The sequence below is a fragment of the Thermobia domestica genome, chromosome 2 (genome assembly GCF_964235325.1).
Source record: "Thermobia domestica chromosome 2, izTheDome1.hap1.1, whole genome shotgun sequence".
Lineage (NCBI taxonomy): Eukaryota > Metazoa > Arthropoda > Insecta > Zygentoma > Lepismatidae > Thermobia > Thermobia domestica.
In genome coordinates, this window is record NC_137455.1 from 84582827 (window position 1) to 84608200 (window position 25374).

Below are 25374 nucleotides of genomic sequence, written 5' to 3' on the forward strand. Positions count from 1 at the left end.
TTAAAAAGTATAAAGATTCTGCCGGATGTACCTACACACGGAATTAGCTGGAATAATTTTTGAGCATATATCACAACACAACCGTTCATTCTCTAAGGGTGATCACTGTCAAAGGAAAGGCAACAACTTTAAAGAAAAATGGTACTGGTGATTAGAAATAGACCCCAAGTAGTGAGGAAATAATACTAATGCTGCCCACTAGGTAATGAAATATTGTATTTGTAATTTCGTTACTATGAGGTATCACGCAGTTTGGAGCTCATTTTTTACGTGTGGAAGTAGACTAGATAATATATACTAAAGTAAGGTACAGTTGTTTGTAGTTTTTTCTTCTTTTTATATCTTTTAGGTGATTGGTTGGGGAAAATGTTAGCTGTAGCAAGTTTGGTGCCTTTCGCAATTATAGCTGGGTTCATTACGTTAATTCTTTTCAGAAGAGACCTACATACGGTAAGTATTTTAGTAGATTCAGCCTCATTTTCCAAATAATTATAATGCATTAATTTTCAAAATATTTAGATATCGTACACAGTAGAAATGAGTGAAGTAGTATAGAAGAATTCACTCTTTACCTTTGACCGATTTGAATCCAAAGTAATAGAAGTTATTTTTAATCCTTGCTTTCTTCTCTTGAAAATTGGAAGAGTTGTACTGAATTTACCCTGGAACATTTTCTAAAATTCGACGCTAAATTTACTCGATTTCAACCCCAAGTAATTTCTTGCCGATTGGCGGATTCTTTCATATATATATATATATATATCGACATTTACCAGAAATCTACAAGTTAAATGAAAACTTAATAATGTTAAATGTATTATTCAATGTTGCAAACTAAAGGCGCTTACTATCACAGAGGTCCAAATTTTGGTGGCCTCTGCAGCAGTGATAACGCAAGTGAGACGGATAGGGGAACGCACATCTAACGTACTTAAGTGTCTAATATTATGAACATGAAATGATTGGATTTCGAGAGAATAGGGAAAAAGTTACCAAGAACTTTAAAAACTTTTACATTTTTCAAAAGCTTTTATTTCAAGAAGCTGCTTAGGTAAGTACCTCATCCAATCATAGAGATGGGTTTCTATGGATTTTCAGATCATAAGGCCATTCACAGCAATTTGATATCTCAAACTGTTCTGGAGATATGATAAACAATGGTAAAGTTTGCAGCACTGATCAAAATTACGTAATTCCAAGAACTTGTAATTACACCTGCCAAAAACTATTGTTCGGGTGTTATAGAAGCAAGGGAAAGCAACAAAGGTTTTTAAAAGTTCCCATAAATACACCATTTTAAGAAGTTAGCAATTTTTACTTTTGCACACTGATCAATAATAATGAGGTTCTGTTTTAGATCTTTGATGATAATCATTCATCTAATGGATCTTGTACGCACATCTCTTCGGATTTTCTTGTCACTTTAACTGTCTCAATATATCCCTATTTTATAATCAATTAAGGAAAGATTTTTTAAATAGACATTTTTATAGAATTTTTCCCTCTTAAAAAGAAGATAAAATTTCCATGATATAAAAACCAATCAATTTGTCCTTTCAGAATTGCGCCTTTATTCAAACAATCTGTAATGCGTACAATTTATAATTTGTAATGTTCTTGCCGCAGTCATATTTATTTTGTTCTTATACTTCTATCCCATTTACTATTCTTACCTCCTTTCGTTATTTTAGAACTCTTGGAAATACAGTGTAATATAATTATTAAGTAGGCGTTCTGTAAAATCGGTTGCTGCCTACATTTTCCAAAAATATGAATAATAATGCACACACCGTCAGGAGATGAAAATTTACAAAACTAGTGTATTTAATAGTTTACGGATTTAATGAAATGTGAGTAGTTTTAAGTCTTTCTTTTTATAACCGTTGACATTATTTAATCTCATTTCAGTTAGATTAATAGAAACATTCATTGTTCTAATCGGATCGATAATCTCATAAATATATCAATTCTTAGGTCACTGCGCAGATAGATTAGGAAAAAAAAACTCCATTTCTGATAAAGACAAAAAAATTCACGAAGAGACATTCTTAAGACCAAAATAACAATCTTTGTGTGGACTATCTGCGGTAGGCAGAGACTTAAGCTGTAATTTTCGAACGAAAGTCCATTTTCCAGCATGTTAACGTCATTGCTTTCTATTGTTTTTAAAATATTCTAATTCAAGGTTTGGCATTTTCAATTTGTTGCTAAACCCTTCCCTTTAACATTAAAAAAAAAAAATGTATATAAGACTGACTTGTTTAAACATTCGTTGAAGGCTACTAGAAGTTGAGTATAACACAATTTATTATATCAAAATTAGAATGTAGTGTTAATTTTCTTTTGCAGATTGCTTTCTTCATTGGCACAATGGTGAATGAACTAATAAATATAATACTTAAGAACACGATATGTGAAGAAAGGCCGATGCATAGACATAACGCTTATACAGAATACGGAATGCCTTCATCACATTCTCAGTTCATGTGGTTTTTTGCGTCTTATGTTGCATACTTTGTATTTATTAGGTAAGTTTTGTTTCTTGTTTGTACAAGGCATCTTTAAAATTTTATATTTACTGAATTGACACGTGAAAGTAATAGCATACCCATGTGAAGAGAAATAAGTAATTATCCAATAACGTTATATGAGGGTAGGCTTTATGCATGACTTTTCAGTAGGTACTGTTACCAGCAACTATGTATCCATTTCATACATGTTCTTTTGCTGACAATTTTAGAACGAGTAGACCAATTCAAGTACGATTATCACTCACGTACAAAGAATTATTTTCTCTACCGTCAACAAAAAGATTATAAAATAATCAAATTATAAACGTAATCTTTATGAAGTAATAACACAACATTCATGCACTGCGATTGTCGTTTGCTAGTGGTAATGAGAGTGCGCGAAATACTGTAATATAGATTCGTGTGTTCAAAAGACCAGACGTTGTTGGTGCAAAATGAAGAGACGTTTCCGATTTTCAAAGCGAACAAATTGTAGGTTCGCAGCTGGTTGCAAAAGCTTCCAAACTCATGAGGTCGGCGCTCATGAGTTCGAAACTCACGCTCACTCGACCTCACCCTCACGAAGTCAGCGTGAGGTTGAGTGGACGTGATGTCGAGATGATGTGAGTGTGATGTCGAAAGGATGTTGTAAGCGTGAGATCGAGTGAACGTGGTGTCGAGATGATGATGTGAGTTCGAGTGAGCGTAATGTCTAAGGGATGTTGTGATCGTAAGGTCGAGTGAGCGTGATGTCGAAAGGATGTGGATGTGAGTTGGAGTGAGCGTGAGGTCGGAAGGATGTTGTAATCGTGACTTGGAGTGAGCGTGATCTCAGAATGATGTTGTGAGCATGAGATCGAAAAGATGTTATGAGCGTGATATCGAAAAGATGTTGTGAGCGTGAGTTTGAGTGAGGTTAGTCCAAAGTGGGCACCTTTGGCTGGTTAGAGTAACTATATTCAAAACTGCTAGAAAAGAATTGTTACAGAGAACCTTAAAGTTAATGCGGCACAACTGATTCCAGAGCTCAAGCAGCACTTGGAAGTGTATAATCGCAGTCTGACGATAGCTACATAATCGCAACATGCGCGGTAGGGTTGCAATTTCGATTGTTTTAATCAGCACCACCAACGCAACAACGTCAAAAAAAAAAAAAAAAAAAAAAAAGGAAGATACGGAACATGGACCCCTGGTGATTAAATGGAGAGTAATGTGGTCCAGTTTGACTCATCTTTTCATTCTCAACAACAAGTTGGGTTTATGTATAGCACATGACCAAAAGAGAGTATACATCGGATTGACTGCTTGCTGACATTAAACATGGTGATGGCTTTGTGCTATTGTGGGCAGCAGTTTCATATCATTTCGTTAGTGTAATTATTTCTCTTAAAGGACGGATTACTGCCAGTGATCATTTGGACATTTTAGGTAGTTCCAGATGCATCCTGTGATACAGATCTTGGTCCTCAATATTGACTCAGTAAATATTGTTGGATACCTATTTTCGGTTGTAGAGCAATATGTCGTAGATTTCCTCCTCCATCTTCGCTGATGGTGCTGAGTGGTACTCTTGATGAAAAGGAGGTAGTGATTCACGCTACCCTGCTATGTGCCTCAGCACACGTAACTTCAACATGCGCTGTTTCCCTTTTAATGATTCACAATTTAAAATTTGATACAAACAAAACTACCTTTTTTCCTCAGAGGTCAAAAGTTTTAAAGGGTAATCTTATTTTTTTAAGTAAGAGCCCCAACCTTTCTTGTGCCTCTTGGAGTAATGGAAAATGGTGTTTCTCTGTAACGATGGCAAAAGCTTACAATAATGAATTCGTGGTGTGAAAAGTTATTGCTCTTTTTCCTTTATTTTATAGAGTTATATTAAGTCAACAAGTACTTGTAGGGGTCTAAACTAAGAGAATTGTGCACATGTGAAATGATTTTCAGGGACATTTTATAATTATGAAGAGTACAAAATATTGTATTTTTATCTTGGCAAAGTATAAAGTAAGTCCACGTTTCTTGAAGGAAATACAAGATTGATTCAAACCAGATTTTTATATTAATTTATTATACATATAGTAATAGCTTGTAGTAGTTAGTGTCCATATCATAAATGGCAAACTCTAGTACTTTAAATTGAGTTATAAGTAGATCAGCGAAATATTTGCATTACAAGCGTAGCGTAGTATATGTATTACCTTGAGTCTTTAGCAGTTAAGATTTCATTATACATATAATTGCAAAAATTTGATTTCGATTTCAGAAGTTTCCAAGTTGCATGATATCCCTTTGAATAATATTACCCTTCATGCAAATAGTCTTTGCATGAAGGTTAATAATTGTTGCAGTCGAAGAAGAAAATTGCAAGTAAAAGAAAAATCGACTGTTAGTCGTGCTGACAGAAACTGAACTAATTATTTAGACAGAACACAGTTATGTTGTTGGTGATGATGTCTTTTATTGTTAGGTGTTTATAGTTGGTTTCTAACGTATATGCTAAGCTAGTAGACATTGCTGACCACAGATTCAGATAATGTAATTATATTACACAGAATCTGTCTACAGCGCATTAAACATAATGCAGATTTTGTCATTTGACGTTGAGACACGGCTTTTCATTGCGTGATTACTTAGGTAGAGCTTCATGTCAACTTCGTCATTTAAATGTGGCTTTCCATCGAATGTGCCGAGTACTAGTAGAGAATATAATGGTTAAAGCTGTTACACATGGCCAGCGTTAATGTAGAATATTTCTGTTTTCAGAAAGAGGAAATTTGTCAGGTAGTACTCTGTCTCAGAAACCTTACCGATACAGCAGAAATTGTAGTTAGTAATATTCAGTATTAATGCAACAACGTTCTTTACTCTCAATACAGGCATACCTTATTCCTTTTTAAATTGCGAAAGAAACAAAAAAAAATATTTTTGACATCATCACTACTTAATAATACAACATTATTTTTATTAATCCTTTTACAATTTTATAAAAAACGTACTGCTCTCTTTTTCTTGTGTTTGTGTTCGTGAGTGTGTAACTGGACATTCCATACTACGTTGATTGAGACTGTACCGCTACAGTACTCGCAGTACTCTGTGTAGGTTCTACATTCGTAGACTTAGCAGCATAGAACTGTGCAAGATATACGTATAATAACTTAAACTTCGCTATACCTTCATAAATTTAATTATTTGTCAGAATTTTTGATTGGAAGTCCCATCATTATCAGCGTCGATTTTTTTCAAATCATCTATGTTAAAAAAGAAAAGAATCATCGCTGTTCTGACAAATAAATATCTTAACATATACCGAAATTTAAGTTAATATTTTCAAGTATGGGTCACTTAGTTCCGTAAATAAGTTGTTATTGAACATTGTCACTTTTGCTTTTTTAACTTACAGCTTTCTCAAAAAAATATATTTATTGTAGCCCTATTAATGAAATGAGTTGTTCCTGGTACTGTTGGTGTGATTTTCCAGTAAACTTTCTAAAAACTGAAAGTTAACCATGACTGCACGCTACTAATCAAGTGAAAATAAAAATCATCTTTGCTACCATTAAAAAACAAAAGAAGAGAAAGCTTCAATATCGAAAACCTAATATTTCGTTTAATGCTACAAAACATAATAATAGATGGAGAAAAGGCAAGAAGAGGATTTATGATACGGAGTAGGTTACAGGTAGCTACAACATTTAAGATAGTATTTTTAATTTTATTTGACTTCTAATGACTTCTATTTTTGTCATATCTTAGCTTCGTCACTTCTGGCACACTACCCTCGATATGTTTAGTTAAACATTTTCAGTACTTATGAGAATTTAGCGGTACTTTCGAATTTGTGTAATTTATCATGGAAGTTACCTCAGTCATTCCTAAGCATAATACTAATATGTTGTATTTAATAATTTCTTGAAAATTTTGCTTTTATTTTACCCGTAGGTTACATCATATGAACAATAATACATTAATGGAAAATGTCTGGAAAACAGCTATCATAAGTACATGTGTACTTATGGCGTTAGTAGTAACTATTAGCAGGTAAGGGATATTATGTATTTATTTATTTACTCTTTGTAATTTCCTCTTCGCATTTTAATTCATAACTTTTCCGCACGAAAAATCTCAGTATTCATATTTGAATATGTATTTTTTAAAAGACTGTCAGTAACCAACATTTTCTTACTGTAAATGATAATAAAAAAAGAATTAAAATCATTCACTTCATGTAAATTAAAATGTTTGAGGGAGATTTTGCACCAGGAATTACGACTGTTTTAAACTGTTGGCTTTCTTAACTTACTTAAAAGTATGCACAGTTTTGAATGTTCTGCAAAAAATGCATTCAAGTTGCTTCATATACGATATTCAATAAAGGTATTTTGAGGATAAAGTTCATGTTGAAGTCACTACCATATTGACAAATGTGTAACTACACGACAGCTGGTTGAATCGACTGTGTTCTGTGGGTAGTATTCTAACATTATTACAGTCTTTAGGTTACAGAAAACTGTGTCCGTTCGGTGCCACATCTGGCTCACAAGTGAATAGAAACAAATCCACTCTGCCAATCACACTAGCAGAAAATCACCCGTATAGAATGGGAAGAAGTTCCTCAACCTTCTTATAGTCCGGACCTGGCCTCGTCCGATTTTTATAGTCCGGATTTGGCAGTTAGCCAGTGACCAAGAACTCATTGTGTGTGTGAGAGAGAGAGAGTAGTGTAATAGTCAGCGTCTGGGATTTTACCCAAGTGCATTTACGGCATCGAAAGAACAGTGAGCTAAAGTATCACAGCGGATGGAGGATACATTGAGTAACGTGCGCATGTGCATAAAGGATGCAAGTATACGCACACAAAATTTCATGGTCCTAGTGCAACTATCAAAAAAGTTAAGGCCCATTCTCCTAAACTTTTTGAACACCCAATGTAGTTTTTTTCTTCTTGTAATACCTCTGTGATCAAGAATCTCATTCTGGAGTGTATGAAATAAAATATAAATGCAGTAGCACTTACATTGATATAAATAAACGTAAAATAAAAATAAAAATTAAGGAGCATATCAAATACTAAAAAGAAGACAATGCTACCGTGTTAGGTTTATCATATTATGGCATAAACATAATATAAAAGGCATAGTATTTAACTTAATCAACTTCACAGCAGGTTTGAATCATTCTTTATCCACACAAACGCATATGATCTAATACGGATATAGGAAATCTGTAAAAGGATTGAGATATTAATATAAACAAATTTGTTGTTGATACAAACAAAATGTTATATTTTATAATTTCTACTAAATTTGTTTTAAACGTCATTAAAACATCTACATACGTTTACACAGAATACACGAAGATCCTGTGAAATTGAGCGGTGTTATCTGGTTGGAAAATGCTTTTTAAGAGAGCATTGGAAATTTGAGCCTGCATAATTAAATATTTACAACAAGCGAAGCTGCCAAACACGAGACTTACCCTGAAGAAGGCCGTCTGTGTAGAAATATGGAAGTCCTCTCCATGAGTTTCTAGTTTTACTTTACGAGCGTTTAGCGAAAATTATGTGGACCTTGGGCTTCCGCTAAAGACAGATTTTACGGTATGACGTTCAATAAAATATATCAAAACTATCTTTATATGAGTTTCATACTTCTGTTGGTAATTTTTCTGTACCATCTACGTTTACCGGGAAGAGAAAAGTAATTAGAACTTTTAAAATAATGAACTCTTGATTATAAAAACTAAGTTAACGAAGTGTTAACCTGCTTGTAGGTCTAGAAGTATCTGCTCTTTCGTATAAAAATTTCTATGTTTATTGAATTACCTCTAAGAGAGAGAGAGAGAGAGAAAAGCTTTCTCTCCTCCCTTCCCTCCAATATATACATATGTATATAATTTCATTACATTATTGTGTTTCAGGGTATATTTACAATATCATACATGGAAGCAAGTACTTGGAGGAGGATTAGTGGGATTTATATTAGCTTCAGCGTGGTTTGCAATGACGCAGATAGTGCTCACACCTTTGTTTCCTTTAATTGCCTCATGGTAAGTTTCGTTACTAATTACAATCTTTAAAACAAAGAGCATAGAAGTTTTGATCTAATATCAGAAAGTATTTCAATTTCTTTGTTTTGTTACAGAGATGTGCTACATTTAATGACATCTCGTGAATTGCTTGTATTTCATTTGATTAGTTGATATGTGCATTATCGCCATAGAGTTACTAAAATAACCACCAGAGGTACAATAGCCCCCTCCCCCCCCCCACTCCAGCTACTAGCGCTGCCAGTCGAACAGTAATTTGCTTTCCACTTGTATGGCAAAAAGCAGTCAGAAACCCAAATTCAATATAAGGATAAATTACATTGAAATTTGTAAATTTACCTCTTAAATTACGATTAATTTTACAAAAAAGTCGGAATTTTGTGGGGTCCAACCCTCCTCCCCCAATCCACCCTGTGCATACGTCTCAGACTGTCACTAATCTTCAGTATATAAGTTGTCAATTGCTTTGTGAAGTTTTGTAGAGGATTATAAACTCCCTTTATATATGATTAAAATAATACGAACTTTAGCTGTAAGGCAATTGAACAAGGTTGCTGCAGTTGGAGGAACCAGTAAAAAGGCCACGACAATAACCGTGATTTTACACATTAAAATACTTTTGCAGATAAATAATTTTCCAGTATCAAAAGATGTGTGTAACTTAAGCATGAAACGGTGTATCATTTTCTCTTTTAAATTTCTTTATACAGCGATAAACCCCACAAGAAACTAAGATTTTCTTTCTCCAAACAAACGTCATTCATAACACACAACACCATGCAAGCGCGCTTTCATATGCCAGTGCGGTTGAAAGAACAATGTCTCTGCAGCGCCGAATGTGCTTCTGGTGGTTATTTTATAACTATGGTTTATTTTATTGTATATATGTATGTGTAATTTAACTGAAAAAATATTCTTACATGTAATACGTCTAAAAAGAACACATGAATAGATAAGTAGCTGTCCTAATTGTAAAATGGAAGGTTTTTAAGGGTACTAAGAATGGAATTAATTATTAAAATACAGTAAAACCGCTGATTGACGCTGTAGAGTATTAATAATAATTAAAATAAACATTAACCTTTTATCCCGAAAGAGTGTTCCTTTTGTATAATTTCAACCCTCGCTGGGGTCTTCGTAAGTAACTCTCTTACTGCTATTCGTTTTCTTGAATCTTTATCCACGAGAAGGACATTCTTAAAACACCAAAACTACGAATCCCTCAAAAAACCAACTTTTTTAAGTTTGTAGAACGTCTCACACCTTCACTTTAATGCTCTTGCTTTTTAAAAAAAAAAAAAAAAATCAAAAGTATGTAAATGAATATTATTATCTACAAAAGTATACTACTAATAACGGTAAGAAACTATATACAAATGTTTGAACCCATCTTTTCTGCCAACGCTGCTCTTCAAAATTAGAAATATTTACATAAAAATATTTTCTTGCTTATCTGTATTCTGCTTGCTGAAATGATTCAACTAAACTAGTTTTTTGTGTGTTGTTGTTTTCCGTATTTATTAAATTTTGAGAATTAATTCTTTTTCCGGGCGAATTAGAAATAAAAATGTCACACTTATTATGATATGGAAATCTAATCCCCAGAAGGTAAACTTAGAAAATTATAAAAAATGATTTGAAAATTTACCATATTTTCCATAAGTTATAGTGTGGAAAGTATTCTTCCCACGAACCCAGTTGAGAGATAGATTTAGTTGTACTCTGTTGTGCACACGTATTAACAAACAAGCTGCAAAATACTTCGTGGATTATTGTATTTATAGATCTCAAGGTTAGTTATATAAATTTATTTTTAAAGAAGTCGTGAATGATTAACTGAACAATACCCAGGTCAAACTGCTTAAACTAGAAAATTGAAATTTGGACAGGGCGTAGGATTCGTGACGGCACTAGGAAGGATATTTGGAAATTCTACTGGAGAGGGGGAGAAATGGGGGTGGCAATTATTATAGTAAAATGCCTATATCTCTGAATTTCTGAAGCATAAACATACGAAATTTTGTATATGGACTTCCCAGTTAAAATAATTAGACACTTGTTTAATCTTTTCTTATTTCCCTTACAAGAGAAGACAAAAAGGTGGGGTTAATTATTATAACAGGATGATCATATCTCGAAATTCTTTAAAGTCAGAGACATGAAATTTGATATTTAGACTTTTCATTTAAAATAATTAAAGACGTGTTCCAGCGTAAAGGAAGAAGAAAAACGTGGGAGGGTTGCAATTGTTAGATGGCTATACCTCGAAATCCCTTAAAAGTAGAGACATGGAAATTGATATTTAGGCTTTTAATCTTGGGAAGCTTCTTCTGAAACCAATTCAAACACCAATCAAGCAATATTACTAGGAATATATTTTCCAACATCCCGGAAAAGAGTTAAAAACTTAATGTCATTTTTCAAAATCATTTAGTACCAACATTTCTGCTTTTTCCAGTAGTCTATGCTCCAGAAAGCTGTTTGATGGTTGGTGGTCGCTCCGAGGAAAACATCGCTTTGAGCAGGGTCAGGAGACTCAGAACCAAATTTAATTTATGCACAGTGTAAAACTATTGAAATGTTAAGACTGGAAATATATTAATATTGTTGATTTATAATTTTTATAATTTGCTGCATTTACATATAATGTCACCCATTTATGGTCCGATTTGCCTTTATCAAAATTGAGTAGCAGGTTTTTATTATTATTATAATTATTATTAATAATAATAATAATAAAGGACTCCAACACGACTCTATCCCTGTTTGTGATAACAAAAATGAAGTTTGTTAACCTTATGTCTCTGATGCCTGTCTCCCTTAATATGTAGTGGTAAACCCCTCGAAGCCTTCACATGTTCTTTCACGTAATTTTATATTCATGTTCAAATTCCTATATAATTTCCACGAAAAGGAATGTTTCAACTACAGTAAAAGATCATTGGAAATGCGTATAATAATAATTATTATTGCATTATTTAAAGTAACTAAATATGATTATTGTGTGGCAGGTGTATAGTAAAATTGACATTCGATGTAGAAAATTAATTATAAAATTTGTTGTATTTTTATAGGAGGATATCGGAATTTCTTATGCTTCGAGACACAACACTTATTCCTAATGTCCTGTGGTTTGAGTATACCAATAGCCGGCAAGAAGCTCGAGCTCGAAGCCGAAAGCTGGTCTCCATGAAGTCTCAATGACATTTCCAAGGACAGGGATTCCTCAGCTGCCTCATTCAGCTCTACCGAATTCGTAAAAGATAGGAGACTGTCAAGTGTAAAGAATTTCTGTAAATTAATGTAACAGGAAACAGAGACAAAAAATCCGACATATAATATAAATGTACCAATGGGGGTTGCTATCTGTCTCTCATCTGCCTGCCTATGCAGTTTTTTAACATTTTTTTAGAGATAAGTGGGAGGGGAAAGTAGTGTGAACATTTCAAGGCTACCTCTTGACGGAAGTTAAAAATATACTTCCAGCATACACTAGGTTTGTGGTCAGTTTACCATTGAAACTCGGGAAATGTAATACTGAATTATTTCACCGTGAGAGCGTATTTTGTTACGAAGTGAACATGTATATAGATCATCTGCAGAATGTATGTATTGGTATTTGAGATTTAAAATGAGTGTCATTTGTGCGGATCATTGTATGAATCTGTAAATAGATACATGTGTGTGTGTTCGAATGTATGTATGTAAAATTATGAAAACAAGGTGAGTCACATTTAAGGTTGCCATTTTATAAAAATAATATGACTGAAGCATTCATTCGTATTAGTATTTCTAGTTCGTAATGTGTTCCAAATTTCCTTTTTCAACTCTATTCGTGAAACATTCACGGAGTAATTTTCTCCTTATATGTTTCAAGTTTCATAGTTAAAACATAGAAATGTCACATTCTGAATTGCCTTAAAAATGCCAAATCGTACATTTCATATTGTGCAGTGTTTACATGTTAATTCAAAGGTGAAATGCAGTTTAAGCCTTAAAACATTCATTGTCAAAATCCCTGTCAAACATGCCAAATTCAATGTAGAATAACATGCTCAATTGATTATTGAAGGCAAGAGGAAAAAAGTTATAAATTTCCGTGGTAGAAAAAGAATTAATTTTCAGAATTACACCTTTTAATTTATTTTTGTCTTTAATATTCTGATTTTGATTTTCATAAGTTTTCTCCGTAGAGAATAAGCAGTAAGGTGATGACAAGATGAGTTTCATGAATATCTTCAAAACAAATCACCAATTATGTATACATCATAAATAACGTTGTTGATGTTGAAAGTTTTATGTGCATTTGTTATGTAATAATACAAGAAATCTTGCAAGACGAACTAGTAAATGCAGTTAGTACATTTTCTGAGAATAAATTGCATGAAAAGTATGATCATATCAAAGCATAGAAAAAAAATATATATGACACGAACTGTGATACCAAATATATATTTAAAATTTTAATCTAAAGTGTGTAATCTAAATTCAGTCTAAGGGATTTTAAACGAAACAGTATTTTCTAGTGTAGATACAGGTAAAAAAAAAAAAAATGACTCAATTGCTACTATTGACAATAATCTTTTAATTATTCTTTGAAATATATAAAGTAAATCTTACGTGTTTTGATGTGTATATGAAACGTTGTTTGCATTATTGTCATGTAAATGTATGTTATCTAATCTTCATTCTAGACAGATGTTTTAACATCAAGAGGTGGTGCCACGGTGGGTCACTGATGTAACATCGTGTCATGGTGTTTTCTTTGAAATTCTCTCGTTTCGTCTCACAATATCATTCCACAAATTCCTTGATCATTATTTACGTGCATTTATTGTTTTATCATTCATCTATATTAATCTGCTAAACATAACGTGGGACACTATTTTTACTTGTTAATTTTATGCATATCATGAGATCGCTGGATTTAGTTTCGGAATTTATATACGGTATTTAAAACAAACTTATCTTCTAATATTAAAGAATAAAATAAAATTGAGCCCTGAACTTCGCTTCTTTTCAATTTTTCTTTCCGCTGTCCCAAATTAAGAAGAAATATACATCAGCTATATCTAAAAACTCATCGTCAATTGTACTCTGAACAAATACTCTTGAGAATTTTACAATTGATATTTTACTTTTGCCTTCATACAGTATTTTTTTTTTATGTTATCATTCATTTTGTATTAGATAGCGTTATACTACATTGAAACATTTCGTTAAAAAATTGGCATGTTTGCTTATTATTGTTCGCAGGTTTAGAAAATATATGTCTAGTAAAACCATGGTCTCCTGACGCATTTGTTACCATATTTTTAACTGTTGTTCTCTAATAGCCTACCCCCAGGGATATGATGTTCTCTAATGTCTCAAAAAGACTTATTTTTCTATGTGGGAATATATGTGTTAATATCGTGTGCATTTATGGAATAACATTTGATTGTATAAACATGCATATACTTAAAATATATATGTAATATTCGAATCCACCTTATAATGTGGTTTTAGAAAGTGCCATTTATGAAAGAAAAGCCCCAGCGCTCGGCAGCTACAAGAAAAAGAAAACTATGCTACAAAATTTAGATTGCAATATAGCATAAGTAGACTTGGCATAAAATGTTTATTTCGTTCTTTAATTAAGAGTCAGTAAAAATTGGTACAGTTATGTGACTGGACTAGCAACGATAGCGGAACAGAGTTTAATAGATAATGTATTGAAATTGATATTTAAATATAGCAGCAAACGTAATCGTCGTGATACTGAAAATATCAAACCCAAGTATCCTTAGCGTTTACATGTCGAAAGCATGAGTACCTATATATGATTTTTTTTTTTTTTTTTTTTTTCCCTCAAGAAGCAGAATTACAGTTTAATCAATTAAGAATAATTTGTAGTGTTATCTGTTAGGAGAAATTGTCTCCGAATGTTCTAATTAAATTTGAATGTCTGTTATTATGCTCTAGTTTGTACATGGGAACAGTAAGTAAAATCGAAAGTAGAATTTCTAAAAATCTAGAAATATGATAGAACAGAAACGAAAATAAAGTTGGAGAATCAAACCCTTTAATGCTAATTAAAAAGCTTAAATACTCGTACGTGTTCTTTCAATCTTAATAGAATGATCACGTTAGCATTTAATTGTTTATCAATATAAATTGTCTTTATATAATACTTCCCTAAAAATAAATTTGAATTAAGGTCAAAATTATTATTATCGATAATGAGAAATAAGTTTTCCATCGGATTACATTCATTGTACGAAGATTAGTGTTACAAGTTTACGAAAAATTGTAAATTCATGAAAATATTTGGGTGTATCTAATTTGATTAGCTCTTATGCTTTAAGGAACCCGAAATTCGCAGAAGTAAAAACTTTGAAGTCGATCCTGTGGGGGCAATCCAGTTTGGATTGTTAAATCTGTCTAGTTTTTAAATTCTAATAGCGAGCTATGACTCTCTTAATCAAAATTATTTGTTCTCTTTGTAAAATGTTTTAGGCTTATTCATAATTGACATGTAGACAGTGTGTGCAATAACACAGAGAACCTGAAGTCTCTAACATGAGTATAAAATTCGCTTGTTGGGATGTGCAATCTACGAAATTTGTTACAGATTGTAAAGGATTGAACATCATGTCAAATGAAGTAAATAAAACATTATAAATCAAAATTTGTCAGGCCTTATGCAGAGTCGTCCTGACGCCTAATTAGTGTCATACTAAAGAGTTCGACTAACATATGTTTCCTGCAGTAGTCAGGCCTTTGTATGACGCTAATCATACTCCAAGATGACTCTGCATAAGGTCCGTCATGTCAGGAAGCAGGAGATTGTGTGTTAAGGCAGCTTTTGAAACATCGAACTTTCAATATATGATTACTACAAAATCATTCATTGTTGTATTGAAAATAGAATACAGAAATATTGAGAAAATAAATAGATGACTTGATTATGATATTTTAAGAATGATAAACTAGTAATTACTCTTAATTATTGATTATAGTTACTTCACCATTTAAAGGGCTTAAGACACTAAGAATTTATCGGTTATGTCATCTTTTTTTTAGCAGGTAGCCATATTTAAAGGTAGCTTTCATTCTAATTTCGTTTCGGCATTATGTGATAATTGAAGATAAATCTGTCTTGTACATTTACAGGCAAGATTAATCCATCAAACTATATCGTTTTGTTCATAAAATGAGTGTGTGTGTGAGAGAGGGAGACAGGGGGGAGAGAGAGAAGAAAAAGTTACTCTCTTGAAACAATTTCTCTCCTTACATTGTTGTTTTATTAAATTTTATTTCCCGCATTCTCATGGTTTTTGAATTCGCTATCAGTCATGTAGCCCTGTACATAAAGCGTCAAATAGGTAATCAATACTTGAACACCAACAACAGAAATTTAGTCACCGGTAGTTGAAAGTGTTCTAAACTTAAGAATGGAACGAATAAAATAAACTTCCACAGAGTAGTCTTTCGAGTGACTTCACTTTGGAAAGAGATGATCAGATTCCCAATATTTTGATTTATTGGAGTATTGAACTTGTATACATAAATTAAAAAGAAAAACTAGATCTCGTGGAAGACGCTTTGTTTTATTAAGTATTTTTCAGGTAGTAGTTAAGTTGTCAGAAAATAAGTTTGAAATCATGATTCATTCAGTGGAATTAGTATGACTATAATATCTTCGTTGGCTGTATTTTTCTAGTGTTAATTTTTCGGAAGAAGTAATTGTGAATAATCAATACTTTCTCAATGTTACTGCCAGTTCGTGATGACAAGAGTTACAAATTTACTTACGAAAACAACTAATCGTTTTTTGCTAAATCGCTTTGTATTATTTACCCCACCTGATTCAGTATTTGTTGTTTTGCTCTGTAAGGAGATTGGAGATAGATATTTAACGAAACTTACGGAGCAAATTATGTTTTTGAGAATTTGGAATTAACGTGATAATAGGTTGATTAGCTAGTGATGTAAAACGTAACTCCTTCAGTCAAAAATCTTACAACATACTGTAGAAATTTGTGTTAGCTGAAGGAGCCCAAATGCATACTCGTGAAGTGTCATGACGTAGAGAAATTATTACTCTTCCGTCTCTTCTTGAACTGTTTAAGGTGGTTCCTTTAATTCCTAAGTCAGAAGAAAGTTAAAAAAAAAGTAATTTACATCCCAGAGTTGAAGGGTTAATACGAGTACATAAGATTTACATATATATATATATACTTGAAAAGATAGTGAATAATATCACACGCCACCAAAGAATGTGAAGATGGAGAGGGACAGAAAGGAAAAACAAATATTAAAGAAGAGAAAAGTAGGTAGAAGCATCCACTTGGGCGTCATATTGGAATTATGTTCGAAGTTCCAAGGTTTCTCGTATAGATAATTTATATATATATAATAATTATTATACTATGTTGCTTCAAGATTTGTCTCTATAGTTTAGTTTCGGTTCACCATTCGATTGTGAAAATTCATATAACGTGCTTATATATTTTTTAAGAAAAAGAAAAGAATTCCACAGATAGATTTACAAGATAAGGTGCTAAATTCATTGCAAAATCTGTCATATTACAATTCACTTGGTTCATGACATGTGAATATAAATGAATACATTTTTCAACCAAATAATTATGTACAATAAATAACAAAATAAATACATAAACATAATTTGTGAATTTGGCATAAACATTATTGTTGGATTTAGGAAACATTGTGTCTGGATGAACAGTGCTTCATAAAATTTGTGTATACTTGTTTTAAGAGAAAGAAATTGATTGTGTTATTTTTCGTGGTCGATTAGTTCAAAAGTTTACTAATGAAAAGTATGTGGCGTAAGCAGAGATAAAATAATCCATATTTATTTTTCTCTTTTTCTAAAATTACGTTTGTATATTTCTATAATAACTAAGTTTTATGACTTAAGAAGAGAAAATATTCGTTGCTCCAGTAAGATTGAAGTTTTGTCTTAACGTTAGATAAAATTGTTGTTTCGTTATAGCAGATGACAAAATTCTGTGAAGCGTTGACTGGTCTGAGTATAATCCGGGAAACTATACTGCAAAGCAACTATGGGCCGATCATGACATTGAAAGTTCGGAATTCGAGTTTGGAACATTGTTGATAGCAAGATAGAGGAAGTCATTTGGGTGAATGTCAATTTTATCAGACGCTGTTCACCCAAACATTGTGCTTATCAAATCCAGTAATAATACATTCACAGAACATTAGGAAAATAGAAAGAACGTTAAAATACAAAATTGCACAATTAAAAGCCGATTAGGCACGATTACTTTCCCAAGAAAGATAAATGATTAGATTAATAAGGAAATAATTAAATTGAAATACAAAACATTAAACCGAGTATAATAGTTAAAGAAATTAAACAGAAGCTGCTGGCGGACCTGTTCTGATCCGTTACAGTATACAGCAATTCTTCCTACGACTTTGCCTTCCTATATGATAAAGCACTTCAAGATTCATTCATTTGGTGCCAGCCTTTCCGAGCTATATTCTTTATCTGTATATATATATATGCAGGAGCTAGATAAAAAGTAATGGTAACATTGTTATAATTCGTACCTGGCTTTATGCACAGAACAACACATTACATTCCTTCAGTGCAATAGCCCCTCAACTCTACTACCTTTCTGCTACACGTATGGAAGGCGTCGTACACCGTCAGTGCGTCAGTGTTTGCCGATGTCCTGTAAGGACCTCCATATGGCACAGATAATACCTTCACTTGTGTTGTAGTTCTTCTCACGAAGTTGTTCTTTCATTTTGGCGAAAAGGTCGTCACGCAGTCCCTGAAAGCAGTGTTGTGTAGTGCGTCCAGATGCCATTTCACGTTGTTCGTCTCTCTGAAACATTGTTATGGCACTTCCACTTTTCTCCTCAACTTTACAGCACTACCGTTTTTGACTAAATAAAACATAATTGTTACCACTCACCACACTTCTTCATATTCCCTTATCAACTAGGAATTCTTGTAGTCCTGAGACAGCCCCCTGACGTGGTGTTGCTACTACTTTTTATCCAACCTATGATATTATACATATGTTGTAAAATAACAACAGTATACTGAATTTTTGTGATACTAGTAATAAATGCATCTAAAATATACTAGATAGTAACAAATGGTAATCAAAAATTTCCTTTATCAGGACGCAAATACTAGAATACTAGCACGTTTATTTCTAGAAGAGAAGAAGTTAGTTTGTTTTTCTATACATAAAATTTGAATTATACATGAAACAATTATTTGTACTTACGTGATCTGTTACGGACAAAAATACTCGGGAGAACCTAAATAGGTACATTTAAGCTTTTGTCATAATAGAATAAAAGGGATAAAAAGACTTGAGATTAAGATTTTATGTAATGGTCGGCCACTTATGAAAGATACATAATAATTTTTGGACAAAAGATTATTGAAAGCTGTTAAGTATAGAAAGTATAGTCACGGCTTTCAAACCTTGGTTGGTCGTCAACAACAGAATATAGAGAAAATGAAAGAAAGAAAGAAAGAAAGAGACATAAATAACAACTAAATTTAACTAAATTTATTATATTTACAAGTTTATATGATTTTAAATTAACAGAAACTTTATATCTTCGTAATTTACTACATTTGGTGAAACTTCATGTAATATTCCGAAGGCGTTCTTAACAAATTATCTCAGTCAAAAAGAACGTGAGGTGTCTTCTTCCAAAGTGCTTTTCCTAATAGGAAATACCAATCAATTTGAACTGTGGTGTGAAAAATGGCCTTGTAGGAAATCTTGTCTATTACTTCTGGCGGCGACTTTGTCTTGTATCTTTGTGCTTGGTTCGACCGCATTGCTTAAGATATTACTCCTGTGTATTCGTACATTGTTATGTTATTGATATAGTATATATTTACTGAAAATGTACTCATAAGTTATCCCTTTATATGTACAACATATTTACTTTTTCGAGATGATAACATGAAATTTCATGTTTAGGGTGGTTAGCCATATTTCCAATGTTGTATAATAACTTGATAGATTTCGTTCACATCCACTTCTGACTTTCTGTCTGTGAGTTACTGTGTTGTTCTTATTAAAATATTTATTGGTTTAAAGTCTTCCTATATTGTTTTATCGGTGATAAGTATTTGTACCAATGTTTCTACTGATACTACTTTGCTCAATTACATGAAACACTATTCGTTATGTGAGCAATTGTGTTTATCATATGCGCATTCCATTTGTATTTGTCTTCTTGTATTTTTTTTTTTTCTCAAAATACAGTGTTAATTTTGGTTTAGGTAGAATCTACGTATGTAATGATGGCAACTGAACTTTTATATATATATATACCTATATATTTTTATATATCAGGTTAAGTTGCTACGCACACTGGGTTTAGTAAAATTATAGTGCCATATGTTTATTATTATTATTACTATTATTCACTTGTAAATTAAGGTGATAGTCGTATTTACTTTTGTTTTATAAAATGAAAACGTCGTTCGGTAACAATGCTTCATTTTATTTGGCATTATTTTATCTAGCTTTTTTTTATTGTTTCATGTTAAGAGCAACTCCTAATGTGATAGATCAACATGATTTAATTTCAGCATTTAATTAATAACCATGACATGTATAGATAGCAGTAACTTTCAGTCGTACAGAATAAATAGGTAGTATATTTAAAAAGGTGATTCAGTTTTCTAATAAATGGTTGCAGACTTGTCATGGGTATGAAACAAAAAGAATCTAGCAAGTATTATTGTAACTCATATGAATGGAGTAGTGTGTGTTACTGTAACGTACGTTATATAAAGGCACAAGCTTTGACATTATAGATGATAATAAATATAGAATAGGGCACAAGTGTTCATGGTTTCCTTTTTAAAAAAACGAAGTAATTGATTAATTTTTCAGTGTTACATGTTATCACTTTTGTTTGTACATTTATTTATTTTTGTTTTGTATTTTTATATAGTATTGTTTATTGTTGAGGTGAAAGATGTATATAGTGGTCTAAGAAAAATGTAAATTTTCTTTCTAAATAAATTCAGAACATTTTTTATATAAAAAGTCGGTTAATTTAAGCCATTTTTATTTATTTATTTAAAGAATATTGTATAATAATATATTTATTTAATTGAAATTTTCATTATTGGTGTGGTACTAAAACGTACGCGTTGGTTTCTGTTTAAAATCGAAGTACCTGATAATCATGTTTTCTCATGGTTTTTATGAAGGCAAATGCATCCAGCACTTAACGTAAATTATGAATAGTAAATGTTGCGTTCTAAGTTTGTACCACATTAAATGAACTTAGCATATAATTCAGATGATATATAGAATAGATTTCACTTTTCATGCAAAAATGAGAGGGAAAACAGTTGCTTATGTATAAATGTAATATTGTATGATATTGTTATTATTCACATGTTCTATGTATCGTACTTAACATGAATCTGAGGAAACAAGCAATCAGTGACAACCACACTACTTAACTCGGTTGGTTTCCTGGTTTTTGTACAGAAATTTCTCATTTGCGGATGTTAACCAGTTTAATTTCTTCTGCAACAAAAAATAATACATGAGCTATCGTTCAGTTGTAATTTTACTGCATAATTGCATTGGCATACTAATACTTTTCTGAAACATACTTTTTAATAGGAAAAAAGTTAATTGAAAGTTATTAGTGCACTCAATTTGTACTTTGCAATCTAGGAGGAGTAAATTGTGTCCCTTTGCAAAATCTAATTTGAAGTAACACGTGATTTTTCCAGTTCATATACAGCTTCTTTGTAGGATTTTTTTTCTCACGATAACATAAAATCGAAATAAAATAAAATATAGTCGAAATTAAATATCCCTAATACTTTAAGAATTACTTTGTCATTGATGTATAGCGATATGTTACTACACATTGTGCGAGAGGATGAACTTGTATGTCAAGAAAAAAAATTAAGTAGTCTTTTAACCTTTTAATGATTAATTTATATTCGTAAAGTTATTTTGAATTGAGATTTCAATAAATCAATTAAGACTTACATTTGACTATATCTGAAGAACAACACTGCCCCGGAAAGTATGTTTTAAGCATGTTCGAATAATGAAACATAGGCCTGTTACAGTATATTGTGCATTGAAATCTTGAAAATTATTCTCGGAATCATTATTTTATTTATAACTGCGTAATACTTTTACAAACCTATTGACAATGCCTGGAAAGATGTGATAAGTGTATTTCTTTTAGTGGTAACAGATTATGTAATTTATTTTCACAATATTTGTTTTTATATAGACCTTCATTACATTTACAAAGCAAATAAACCTTACTTTAGTCGTACTGAATTGAAATATTACAACAGATGGTTTTCTCTGCAAATTGGAAATTCAGTATATGTAATAATAGAAAACAACAAAGCGCAAATAAACTGATTTTTTTTTTCACATGTCGCTATCTTTTACAGTGTTTTTTTATGATACAAAGGGAAGCAGTTTCGTCGATGTGATCTTTCTCTACACTATGCAAAATTTAGCAGTATTTCGCTTGCGAAAAGCGCATCTTCCTTGCTTTGCTGACATTAGGAAACGTTTATTGTAAATGTACTCTTGATCCTAGTATTGACAAATTTCTGAGCTCTTGGATCATACGTAGTGTAAGCAACTTGTGAAATTCAAGGTGTCATCTTATTGTGTCATTTTCAGTGAAGCAGCCATTTGTAACTACTGTGGTGTTGTGGACATGTGTAAACAGGTTCCTTTATCATTTTGCTTCTCAGCCTAGGTGTATATGCTACAAGGAGTCGATTTTTAAAAAAAAAAAAAAAAAAAAAAGTACCCATGCATTCGGTGTACTTTTTTCGAACACTATGTTTTGTATTAATTTTACTTAAAGACGTTTTTAAATGAAAATGGCATTTCTGATTATTGTTAGGCGGGTCACTGCTTCCTACTTGTCCTTGAGTTTCATCAAGAGTACATGCTACAGGGATTTCAACAATATTTTCATTAATATTCCTACTTACAAAAGGCATCTGATCACTCACACAGATTACTGGAAGTTCTTCTAATATAAATCCGTCTTCACAGATAAGATTCCCTCTTTCATCTGTAAGATTCCATTCTTCTTTAGAGACGATGAGCATCTGATTGCTCGTGACCTAAAAATAACTCTCAGTCTCTTATACTGTAAAAACCCTAGATATTTCGGCAAACTCCTAAGGACAAATCAGGCTTACATATGACACTCGTAAAGTATAAATGTCAATGAAACCAAATATTTGAATGTCAATCATAAACTGTGAAACCAAATATGTTTTATGCTTTCTGAAAAAAAAAAAAAAAAAAAAAAAATTGATTCAGAGAAATTGCAGTATGTCATCAAGATTGAATATTATAAGTAATAATAATAATAATAATAAATTTGATGGGAAGCTAGTATCAAGACGCCATGTATGCAGTGTTCAATAAACAAATAGAGAATTTGGAAAATCCTATTGCAAATAATACATTAGCGTATTGTATATCTTTACAGACCAGTGTTCCAAAAATGAAAGAAGGAAGACCAGCTAATCACTTTGTAAATTAAATCCGAGAAAAATACCATTTTAACAGCACTGCCTTAAACTCGTGATTATGTAAATATCAGATTTTTTTTTTAAATTAGTCTGTCCATTTAAATAAAATATGTTGTGAAAACTAAAAATCTCTGTTTAAAATTACATGGATCATCCATAAATGATAATAAGCGATAGGTTTCAAGATAATTGGCTTAACTGGTATATTTTGAACGCCAGGAACTTATTTCTTTTATTTTGAGAAAACTACGAAGTCTACGTAGTGAAAAAGCAATAATGTTGCAGAAATGGAACATAGGTATGTAAAATGTTAAAAGTGATAGTTTCACAAATTTACATAAATTTGTTCTTACAGCAGTGCTGGAAACATTTTTGCAATAAAGATCACATATTACTTGAGAAATCTTTCATCTTAATATAGTGTAATAACCCCCCCCCCCCAAAAAAAAAAGAAAAGAAAAGTAGATATTTTAGAACAAAATTGAAAAAAAAAAATATGCGACTGCTAGCAGTTTTACTAGTGTATATGTGATTAACACTGAACGAGTTAAAAACATGAATTTTTTTGCACTTATTAAACCATCTAAAAAAAAAAAAAGAAAGAAAGAAAGAAAAAAAGAGATGCTTGACAGATTTAGTATCCATGTTACTCGAGGCTCTATACTAGTCGAGAACTATTGTAAGACAATTTAACAGAGAATTCGAATAAGCTGTCTTTCCACTGAGGATCGAAACTGGAACCATTTCCGCTTGTCGGAAGATCACTACAGTGTTCAGAGAGAAATAATGTATGTGTGTGTCTCAGTATTTATTTTCCTATTTGTTCTACTTATATTTTAGTGATAAGGATGATTTCTATAACATTAAACTTGAACGCTTCAATAATTTTTTTCAGTTTATTTTCTTAATTTTACATTCGCTTTCACTGCTCAATATTGAATATAGTACCAGATAACATTCTGGAGAACGAAATTTATTAATCCATCATCTATGATATAGTTATTCTTTTGAATTCCTTTTATGAAGCAGTAAAGAATTCAGAGTTTGTCATAGTTAATTTACACAGTTTTTACAGTTCCTTTAGGTACACTTATGTCCAAAATTATTGTCGCATGTCTATAAATATGTTGGTGTAGGAATATAATTTGATAACGAATTCGCCCGGTATTTCTTATAATGTTAGTATGTGTATAATTGGCAGACATATGTATGTGGCAAATTTCATGTCAAAAGAGCAGTAAATAAGAACAATAAAACGAAAATAAAACTTACTTGTCCATTTAGCAACATTTTGTTTTATTCATTGTAATTTTTAATTCTTTTCCTAAAATACCACAAATATACATTTTCCGATTATACAAATAGTATCAGTAATAAAAGTACTCTGTAAAATCATTATCAAATTATATTCTTACAAGAAGACAGTTATAAATATGCGACAATTATTTTGGACATGAGTGTACATCTAAAGTAAATTATTTTACATTTGACAGGTCCTGTTCCTTTTCTCTTCACCTGAGACTTAGTGTTATGTAAAGAATATAATTATAGGTGACACCAAAAGCAAAAACAGTGTAAAGAAGAGGGAAATATTCTATTTGTTGATCTGTAAACGCAAGTAATATTATTATCAGCGGAATTATCCTCTGTGTAAGTTTCATTGAGTGAGAGCTTAAAGATTTTCTGGAGAGTATGTTTTTTTCAAGGGATGTGCGTGATTGAACGCTCAAAACCGCACTAATGTCGAGATTAGTTGCTATATTTCCCCCTCTGCTTAAAATAATTACGCTATCTGAACAACAAAGCTTTTTCACTGACCTAATAGTGTTGCTCCACTATTCACTCCTGAAAGTACAGGGATGAGATTTCAATGAAGTAGTCAAAGCAAAGTTGAACAGAACAAAATGCATATCTGACTAAACCATTTATTCACATTTAAGTGCACTTCTGCACCTCCTTTTGCTAGTCATATGATCTAATATTATCTTGAAATTCGATTTACTTCGAATGCACTTCCAGTGCTTTATAAGTTCGTTATAGGAGTTGAAGCAACGATTGTAATAGTCTTCATAAATGTTCTCCAGTATGTTGTCATCATTATCTTGTAATATACTAACCCTTGACATTTTGGGTGGAAATTGTTCGTACTCATTTTCACGTAAAGAATCATGTTGCTCTGGACAAGAAGCCAACTTCAGCATATCCTTCAAAATCATTGTATGTATCCAGCTTATCTTCATTCATTCCTGC

General features: G+C 31.9%; 1 protein-coding gene across 1 annotated transcript in view; it reads left to right on the top strand.

Moving 5' to 3' along the window:
* The window catches only part of LOC145673643 (dolichyldiphosphatase 1-like), a 35444-nt gene extending 11722 nt beyond the window's left edge, over positions 1–23722 (top strand). The window contains exons 2-6 of the mRNA XM_081743423.1: positions 350–450; positions 2350–2528; positions 6450–6548; positions 8427–8555; positions 11630–23722. Coding sequence (XP_081599549.1) covers positions 350–450; positions 2350–2528; positions 6450–6548; positions 8427–8555; positions 11630–11759 — 638 coding nt within the window. The 3' untranslated portion in view covers positions 11760–23722. The remainder of the gene's footprint in view (positions 1–349; positions 451–2349; positions 2529–6449; positions 6549–8426; positions 8556–11629) is intronic.
* Positions 23723–25374: the final 1652 nt, after the last annotated feature.